At 47.0% G+C, this 10,209-nt stretch overlaps 1 protein-coding gene across 3 annotated transcripts in view; it reads right to left on the bottom strand.

Moving 5' to 3' along the window:
* Positions 1-4,108: 4,108 nt before the first annotated feature.
* COL16A1 (collagen type XVI alpha 1 chain) overlaps positions 4,109-10,209 on the bottom strand; it is a 49,930-nt gene continuing 43,829 nt past the window's right edge. For all 3 annotated transcript variants that reach the window (XM_081305137.1, XM_081305136.1, XM_081305138.1), the window contains 6 exons: positions 7,652-7,696; positions 6,645-6,833; positions 6,246-6,312; positions 5,407-5,583; positions 5,193-5,270; positions 4,109-4,461 (listed from right to left, as the gene is read on the bottom strand). In XM_081305137.1, the coding sequence (XP_081161263.1) occupies positions 4,259-4,461; positions 5,193-5,270; positions 5,407-5,583; positions 6,246-6,312; positions 6,645-6,833; positions 7,652-7,696 (759 nt within the window). In that variant the 3' untranslated portion in view covers positions 4,109-4,258. The remainder of the gene's footprint in view (positions 4,462-5,192; positions 5,271-5,406; positions 5,584-6,245; positions 6,313-6,644; positions 6,834-7,651; positions 7,697-10,209) is intronic.

Genomic DNA, 10,209 nt, shown 5'->3' with positions numbered 1-10,209 from the left:
TTCACATGCATATTGTAAGGTTTACATGTGTACATTAAGGTTGTAATTTTCTTACTCATTTCTCTGTCTCCAGCACCTAGAATAGGGCTTGGCATGAATTCCATGATTAATGGTTTTATTATCACCTTTGTATCAAACATACCCCAGGTGTGAGAAATTGTGTTAAGTGGTACTTAGTTTTTGCCTCAGTCTCTTGAGCTAAATACTATCACCCATTTATAATGCAGAGCTGAAGTTCAGCGAGTCTAAGTGACTTCCTTAATATGAAAAGGATAAGTAGATCCAGGTGCAGTGGCACATGCCTGTTATCCAGCAACTTGTGAGGCTGAGGCAGGAGGATCTGGAGTTAGAGGCCAGCCTCAGCAACTTAGCAAGGCTCTAAACAGCTTGGCAAGACCCTGTCTCAAAGTAAAAAAATAAAAAGGGCTGGGCATGTGACTCAGTGGTTGAGCACCCCTGGGTTTAATCCCTAGTAACCCCCCAAAAAATATCAGAAAGAAAGAAGTTCTAAAGTATGGGACTGAAGATGTAGGGGATATTTTCCCAGAAAGAGAATAGTGACACCTACAAACTGAGATAGCATGATGCATATTCATGACTCCACAAACACATTAGCCTATTGAGTTCCTAGCACTAGCTAGGCTCTGTTCTAGGTGCTGAGGATTCATCGCCTATGAGAATTCCTCGCCTCCATTCCCTCTGCCAAGCAAAAGGCTTAGTAGAACTTTCTGTTGGGGGGCCAGAGGAAGCCAAGTCTTCTGTCAGGCAGTTAGAAGTCAGACACCAGCCAAAGACAACACCCAGGACTGTGCCTCTGAGGACCTGCAGCAGGCCCAGGTGTGTTTATTTTGGAGGGGACTAGATGAAAGAGAGATCAGGATCTTCCAAAGATTGAAAAACAATCAACTCATTTCTAAAACCTCAACTACCTGAGGCAGACAGAGGTGAGTGGGGGTGTTCCTGTTGTTGTTTCAGTTTCAGCCAAAGGGGGAAACTTGGATTTCATCCCTTTGTAGAGCACAGAGTACCTTCCGGAGATCATGGAAGCCCTGTGGTTGACCCATCAGAGGTGAGACAGAGCTTGGTAATGGAAGGCCAGCCACTGGAAAATATTGCCTCCCCCAGAGATGTCATCCCTGCTGCCTCCTGGCTGGGCTCCACACGCCTGTATGGCTTACTAAGAAGGAATGCCAACACCCAGCAAATGATTATGGAATTAATTCTTTGTACTCCAACTAGATCCAGTTCTGAAACTTAAATTCTAGTTGGATTTTCACAGAACCAAACAAAAAATGAGAACAACAGGCATGGCAATTTGGACACATTCCCCTTCCATTGTGGGATCATAACCAGAGGACCTTGATATATTCTATTCTCATAAATGATTCAGGTCAGCAACAACCAAGATCTAATCTCATAAGGGGTTCACAGACCACATGTGAAGGAGTCTAGTTAGATTCTGTTGAATTGTGGTGATAGAAGAAAATATTAGGCAAAGAGAAATATTTAAACTCCAGAAAGCAGTGAATTTGGGATTTTTCTTTGCAGAAGAAATAGGCAACAGCCTTTTCTCCATCTTAAAGAACAGAGGTTTTCTCAAATTAAGGACCTTCCAGTTCATTCTTCACATTGCCATCAGCAAACTCCCCGTTAGGCAAACCAGAGTCAACGTGCCTTTGTGTCGTACCCATCAGTGGCTTCTCCCCTGCAAACACTCAGCAGAGCAACCATATTGTTCTGAGTCCCATCACTCAGCCTGCTGTGCTCAGCCATCTCTAGACCTTGAACAGCACATGCTGTTCCCTCTGCTTGGACCCATTTCTCTCTGTCTAGACATGGACAGGTCCCCCAAGCAATGCTTACCCCTGCCCCACCATCCTACTTTGTCTTGTCTCCCTGTAGACTCTGTGGGGACAGGAAACATATATGTCTAGTTTGCCTTTGGATCCCCAGAGCCTAGTACATTTCCTGGCACAAAGTGAGAAGAGAAAATGGACTCTTCAAGTTAGACTTTTGTCAATCTGAATGATTTCTGTGTTGCCTTAAAAGCCCGGAATAGACTAGGAAATGAAGATGGGAGAATAACAGGGTAGTAATGTGCCGAAACTGCCTAAGAGAAGCAGGAGGCATGTGCCCCTCCTTCTTTTCCCTTCAGCTTATCCAGCTCTTGAACTGATGAGCAAGATCCACAGATATTTTTTGCTGACCACAGAAGAAGAGACTATAAAATTCAGCTTCCCATCTGGTTCTTCATGGTCCAAGAAAATACAGCAATTTCAAACTCCGGGGAGACAAGCAGTCAAATCATGAAAGCTTAAACCTAGCCTGTCGTAGAGTCCCTGAAGAGCAGCATGAATTTGACTCAGGAAGAAGAGCGAAGGAAACATCATTTACTTTATAAGGATCCATTCCCTGGAGACCCTCTAAGGGGATGAGTTTGATGTTTCCATATGGCAGTTTCCCCCTCTGGCCTTCAGAGCCAACCTGCTCAGTTCAACAGCTGGCCCTGGCTTCCCTCTTTCTACTCACGCCAACGTGCTCCCAATCTTGAGTCCCAGCATCAGTTCGTTTCGCAGACGGGGCTGAGAGTGGAGCCTGGCTTTCTAGTGGGAGTGATTTAACATCTGTCCTCATCCACTGTCCAAAAACCTGGCTGATACTTCAATGCAAAGATGATGTATTTGCTTTTTAATGTTTTCTGTTAGAACCAGGGTTAACTGAGAATTGATGGTGAGAGATGAAAAAAGAATCGACTCCTCCTGTATCTAAAAACAGCCTACGAGGCGCTCAGGCATGCTCAGGAGTCTGTCTGCCTGATTTCATTCCTCTGGCCACGGGCACACCTCTGTCCCTGATGGGGGGGAAAAAAAGGGAAAAGGTTCTGAAGCCATCTGTAGGCTGGTCTCCTGGAATTTGGGGCCCAACCAGAGAAGGGAATACTCAAAAATGTGCGGGCAATGCCAGCTCTGGAGAGGTCTGACAGCCGGTTTGAGGGCTTCAGGCAGTTTGGATAAACATCTAGACTTTGAGTACATTTCTGAGCCTGCTCTGTGATCCATCCCTTTGAAGTTTATCCAAGTTGAATAAACCTTCCCCAAATCTGGGGCCAGTCAAAAAGCTTTCTTTGGAAGTCCCCTGGCCGTGCCCTGCTGCATTCTCACAGGGCAGCCACAGCCCATCAGGACAGGCGATCTGAAAAGTAGAGAAGGAAGAAGCTTGAGACAGAATACTTTCTGTAATGTTCAATTCACTCTTTTTTTTTCTTCCTTTCCTTTTTACATATGGAGAAGGAGACAGCAGATGGGTCACCAAGCCTCCATTGGACTTTGAGGACCACAAGCTTAGATCTGATGGTGGCTTGCCTGTGACCCTTTCTCACTGATCCAGCCTGGCTGTCTCTGAAGCCCTAGGCTAAGATGTACAGGAAAAGAACCACACATGTTCAAATAACAAAAGATGCCATTTGCAGTCCAGAAAGTCATTGCCTGAAGCTGGAGAGCTGGTGACAGAGCCATGCACTGGGATAGGCGGGAGGTTCTGTCTCATTTCTCCGAGAAGCAGTCCCGGGTTGCCTAGGCAGGGGCTGGAACCTGTCTTTTCTCCTGTTGGCCAGGATTTCTAATCACAGAATTACTAGAGCACAGAGAAGAGCCTGGGAGGGTTTCCAGGTGGATGAACACACCTCAGCACTGGGTGGCACCTCCCAAGATACCAGCTGGATCAGGAAGTGAGGAGGGTGGGCAAGGATGGGTGGGGTACCACACACTGGTTTCCTTAGGAAAGAAACAGGGAGGGTCCTTTACAAGCTGGAAGTGGGGTCTTCAAACCTGCTTTTGGTTCCCTTGGGAGAAAAGACTGAGCAGATCCCCAACTTGGAGCAAGTGAGCCATGAGGATAAGACACAGGCCTGGAGGACCAAAGGATGAACCAGAAGCATCTGGAGAGGGAAATTAAGCTGGGGACAACCTATACAACAGCACCTCACTACGCCTTCGGCTGACCATGGACAATGACGCCTTTGTGGCTCTGGGACCAAATGAGAAGAAGAGGATGACAGGGGGATGTGGCTGCAGCACCAGGGGAATCCCACTGCAAGTGGGACTGCAGATAGTTTTATTTCTTTATTGTTAAAAAAATATTAACAGCAATTAACAATAACAACATCAACCACACAAACATTCACAACCTATCACAGAGTCCTGAACGCTTTGGCCAATTATTCCCAATGAAGTCCTTCATCTTGTGGCAGGTGGTGATTTCAGCCGAAAGGCCCCTTCATGTTTTTCATGGGTGGGTACTGCTGCTCCATTGGCATGGCCCCAAAGCAGTCTGAGGGGTTGCAGTGGCCGGCCTTGCCTGGCTGGCCCATGGGACCTGGTGGACCAGGGATGCCAGGAATGCCTTGCTGGCCCATCGGCCCAGTTGCACCCATCTTGCCATACCCTGGAGGCCCCTGAGGACCTAGGGAGGGAAGAGTCACAGAAGGGAAATCAGGAGACCAGACCACAAGAAGAAAAGAAATAATGGTCATAGTTAGTAATATATTTACATTTGATGCATATTTGTCAAGTCACAACCTGTTTTCATGAAGATCTGATCTGAACCTCACATTGATCTAACAAGGACAACCATACCACTGGCTCATTTTATTGAGAGCTTCTGTGACCGTGCAGGGGGCTGGGTGATTTGTATGCATTAGTCACTGCACAACAGCTCCTTGAGGAGAGAACTATTATCTAATTTTGTGGATGAGGACACAGGCTCAGAGAGGTTGCATTTCAAGCTAAGTAATAGAGTTGGACCTCAGAGCCAGGTCATCAGAATTTGGCTATTCTCTTTCAGGCTACATTGCCATGCCTGCATTTTTTAAAGCAACGCTGAGGACCTAAGTGACCTCTTCAAGATTACACAGCCAGTAGGATGCAGAGCAAGACTTGAACTTGGGTTCCTGACCCCCACTGTGTACAGCTCTCTCCCACTACATCATGCTAGCTCAGCTTAAACTAAGGGCAGAAGCTGGGTCTTTCTTTCCACCCCTAGCAGAGTGTCTTAACACAGTGACATTGCTGTAAATGGTGGATGACTGCCCTGTAGATATTTGGAGTTCTACACACTTTGTCATTGAAGGAACATTAAGAATTGGGACCTCTGCTGGCTCTGGATTCATCAACTCAAATGCTGGGTTTTCCTACCTGGGGGTCCAGGGAGACCATTTTCTCCTGCAACGCCAATGCCAATGTCTCCCTTTTCACCTTTGGTACCAGGCAACCCTGGACAAGAGAAATAAGAAGTCTTATCTCTGAGCAGAAAAATGATAGATTCCTTGAAACATACATACAAATACAATGCTCAGGCCAGCCCCCAGAAGGCTGCATATGCCCATGGGGAACCAGAGGGCAGAACTACCTCTCATTCCTGGCAAACCCTGTCGTCCTTCTCTGCCAATCTGACCGGGGAGTCCGGGTGATCCTGGAGCACCTGGCCGACCTGGGGCACCATCCTTCCCTGGCGGCCCTGGCCGACCAGGAGCTGCCGCTATCTCCATGGGGAACTGCATCCTGGAGGTGTAGTAAGCCATTCGCTCTGTAAGAAAGGACAGGGCAGGTCACAGGGGGCTCCAGGGACTCAAGACCACAAATGCCATAGACATGGCACCAATATGGAACAGCCTTTCTCCAAAGGACATCAGGACAAGGAACATGGAGATTGGTCCCAGATCTTTGGGGAGCACAGATCTAATTTCAGCATCTCACTTCTCCAGTAACCTTCACTGGTTCACTGTTGGCTTCAAAATAAGTCGACTCCTTGCTCTGCATGCTTCCCAAGCAGGATGCCCAGCCCCCCCCCCTCCCAGGACAGTGTGCACATGCCCCCAGCCCCCAGCTCATCAACATTGGATGAAAAGTTAAAATAAACCACAGCAGCCATCTTTCAATGGCTGCTTGCCCCTCTGTTTAGGAATCATTCCCTGCAGGTTCATTTGAAATCAATTTTCTTGTCGGCCACCTTGATCAAGTAGAGACCAGGAGGGCAGGAGGGAATCCTTTTATATCTGAACAGAGCAGGTGACAAGGAAGGTCGGATGGATAATTGAACACATGTCTGTCATCCCCTTGGCCTATAAGTGTGTGGGCGGTGGAAGGGGAGGACATGGAAGCTTTAAGGGAAAGGAGGCCAGGGCTGGGTGGAGAAGTAGCTGGGAAGGGCAAGTGGCCCCCACTGCCACCCAGCCGGCTGCCACTTACCATCAAACATTTTAATGATCTCTTGTCTGATGAACCTCTTGATTTCATCATAATTCACCATGTCTCCCTGAGGGAAGAGAAGAAAACCTGCCTCAATTTTACACTCTCTCCTGGGAGCAGCCTTTATGGAAACAAAGGAGGGTAAAGGTCCAGAATCCTCCCACAGATTTTAAATCCAAAGTCCTATCTTCCCTGAGATGGTACTCAAGCATTTTGTGCAGAGCATAGTTGGCTGGGGAGAGGGACCTGTAACCCCCACCCTCCCCATGCAGTTAAGAACCACCTAGACGGAGTCATGCTCTTTCCTGAAGAATGTCAGCAAGAGCTTCCAAAAGGACCCATGCTCCATCCCACATGCCTGCTCTGGGACAGTGCCCAGAGCTGCCAGCCTCTCCTTACCATGGAGCCAGGCACACCGGGCAATCCAGGGCTTCCTGCAGGACCTGGAGACCCAGGGTGGCCTCTCTCTCCTGCAGGACCTGGTGGCCCAACAGGCCCCATAGAGCCACTCTTGCCAGGTCCGCCGGGCATGCCAGATCTTCCCTTCTCTCCTGCCTGGCCCTTCTGTCCTGCAGGTCCTGGATCACCCTATAAGAAGAGGAAGTCACAGTCCAGCATTACCAGCCACCACCAAGACTGTGTCACAATGTCTCAGCAATCCACCCCTTCTTCTCCTTGTTCCCACCAGGTCTCCAGCATCTCTCCCTACTCCGCTTCACTGTCACCAGAGCAGTCCTAGTCCTAACGCTAACCCTAACCCTTCTAGAAACCAGTTCTCATGGTGTGGCTCCCAACTGCCCTTGGTATAAAGACCCCACTTCCCTGCCAGGCACTCAAGGCCATCCATGACATGCTCCTGGTCACACCTTCCTCAGCCTCATCTCCTGACCTCCAGTTCCAGCCAGCCCTCCCTGGTTGTAACTCTTTGATCCTGCCTACTGTCTAAGTTCTCCCTGCCTGGACACCCTCCCTCATCCCTTCCCAGGGCACACCTCCTCCCCAGCTGAAATGCCCCTGTTCTTTACACAGCCTCTCTCAGCCCCAGATCCCACAGTGCTGTGTCCAGTCTTCTATTAAAAAAAAAAGAAAAAAGAAAAGTAGAAAACTTGCCCTACTCTAGGGTCAATATGGCTGGACTGCAGGGAGCACTGCTGCTCAAGGGCCTCTTTTTATCCCAGGCCAGGAAAAGGGGGTTGGATGTGAGTGAGAGGAAGCAGAGATTTCCATCCCCAGCCACAGCTAAGAAGCCTGGAATGGCCCCATATGAGGAGGACTCACAGGTGTGGCTGCTCCCAGTTCTGCCCACTGGCCTTCCTATGTCCTTTCTGTAACTAACATCATAGCTTAGAGCTAGGCTTGATTGATACATGAGCCACTCCTCTCAAACCCAGCCGCTGCCTACTCACCTTTGGACCAGGAGGTCCATAGAGTCCCTGTTTTCCAGGGGGTCCCTAGAAGAAACCAAAGTCAGGGGTCAAGTCTATGCACCATCTCTGAGACCTCTGGGGAGGTCAATGCAATGAAAAGATCATCTTCACTGGCCCAGGCCCCAGGCTGCATCTAGCTGGGCTCTGTGTAAGAAGAGATGACAGTCTCTCTGCCAACAGAGGGGCTGACAGCTGGAAGGGAGAATGATGTCCCCTGGGGCATGGCCTTGTTTGATCCTGTTAGCTGGGTCCCTCATCACAGATGAGAAGAAGTGAAAAGAAGTCAGAGTGAGAGGGCCAGTCTGAGTCAGTGGAGGGCCGGGCAAGACCTGGTGCCCAGGGAACGCTGTTCTCATTACTGTCTCTTTTTGACCAGCTACAGGGTTAAAAAAAAAAAAAAAAAAAAGCACAAAACAAGACTCACTGCCATCCTTGTCCTTGTCCCCTAGTCTCTAGTTCCTCTCCCCCAAGGCAACAAGAATTACCAGTTCCCTGTATACAGTCATTCCCCTGAATCCTGACTGTTTCAGGACCCCCCTGGGCACCAAAATCTGTGGAAACCCAAGTCTCTTATATTCAATAGGGTAGTATCTACACAAAACCTACGCACATCTTCCTATGTCGTTTAAATCATCTCTAGATTACTTCTAATACTAAGATAAGGTTAATGTTTTATAAATTCTGGGATACTGTATTGTTTAAGGAATAATGACAAGGAAAAAAATCTATATATGTTCAGTCCAGCAATTTTTTTTCTGAGTATTTCAATCTCAGTTGAATCCATAGACATGGAACCTGCGGCTATGGATTCTGTCTGGAGATGGTCTGCACACGCAGGGAGTGCTGACTGAACGAATAAGGAGGGACCAGGTAGCAATACCAGATTTCAAACTATATTACAGAGCAATAGTAATAAAAACAGCATGGTACTGGTACCAGAACAGGCAGGTGGACCAATGGTACAGAATAGAGGACACAGAGACTAATCCACAAAGCTACAACTATCTTATATTTGATAAAGGAGCTAAAAACATGCAATGGAGAAAGGATAGCATCTTCAACAAATGGTGTTGGGAAAATTGGAAATCCATATGCAACAAAATGAAACTGAATCCCCTCCTCTCACCATGCACAAAAGTCAACTCAAAGTGGATAAAGGAGCTAGATATCAAATCAGAGACTCTCCGTCTGATAGAAGAAAAAGTTGGCTCCGATCTACAGATTGTGGGGACGGGCTCAAAATTCCTTAATAGGACACCCATAGCACAAGAGTTAATAACAAGAATCAACAAATGGGACTTTCTTAAACTGAAAAGTTTTTTCTCAGCAAGAGAAACAATAAGAGAGGTAAATAGGGAGCCTACATCCTGGGAACAAATTTTTACTCCTCACACTTCAGATAGAGCCCTAATATCCAGAGTATACAAAGAACTCAAAAAATTAGACAATAAGAAAACAAACAACCCAATCAACAAATGGGCCAAGGACATGAACAAACACTTCACAGAGGAGGACATACAATCAATCAACAAGTACATGAAAAAATGCTCACCATCTCTAGCAGTCAAGGAAATGCAAATCAAAACCACCCTAAGATACCACCTCACCCCAGTAAGATTGGCAGCCATGATGAAGTCAAACAACAATGAGTGCTGGCGAGGATGTGGGGAAAAGGGTACTTTTGTACACTGCTGGTGGGACTGCAAACAGGTGCGGCCAATTTGGAAGCAGTATGGAGATTCCTGGGAAAGCTGGGAATGGAACCACCATTTGACCCAGCTATTGCCCTTCTCGGACTATTTCCTGAAAACCTTAAAAGAGCACACTACAGGGATACTGCCACATCGATGTTCATAGCAGCACAATTCACAATTGCTAGACTGTGGAATCAACCCAGATGCCCTTCAATAGATGAATGGATTAAAAAATGTGGCATTTATACACCATGGAGTATTACGCAGCACTAAAAAATGACAAAATCACGGAATTTGCAGGGAAATGGATGGCACTAGAGCAGATTATGCTTAGTGAAGCTAGCCAATCCCTAAAAAACAAATACCAAATGTCTTCTTTGATATAATGAGAGAAACTAAGAACAGAACAGGGAGGAAGAGCAGGAAGAAAAGATTAACATTAAACAGAGACATGAGGCGGGAGGGAAAGGGAGGAAAAAAAGGGAAATCACATGGAAATGGAGGGAGACCCTCATTGTTATACAAAATTACATATAAGAGGTTATGAGGGGAATGGGATAACAAACATGGAGGGAAATGAATTACAGTAGATGGGGTAGAGAGAGAAGATGGGAGGGGAGGGGAGGGGGGATAGTAGAGGATAGGAAAGGTAGCAGAATACAACAGTCACTAATATGGCAGTATGTAAAAATGTGATGTGTAACCGATGTGATTCTGCAATCTGTATTTGGGGTAAAAATGGGAGTTCATAACCCACTTGATTCTAATGTATGAAATATGATTTGTCAAGAGCTTTGTAATGTTGTGAACATCCAATAAAAAAAAAAAAAAGGAGGGACCAGG

The sequence above is a fragment of the Spermophilus citellus genome, assembly GCF_964194105.1.
Source record: "Spermophilus citellus genome assembly, chromosome: 9".
NCBI lineage: Eukaryota > Metazoa > Chordata > Mammalia > Rodentia > Sciuridae > Spermophilus > Spermophilus citellus.
The sequence above is the reverse complement of the archived record's forward strand: the minus strand, read 5'-3'. Positions and strand labels throughout refer to the sequence as shown.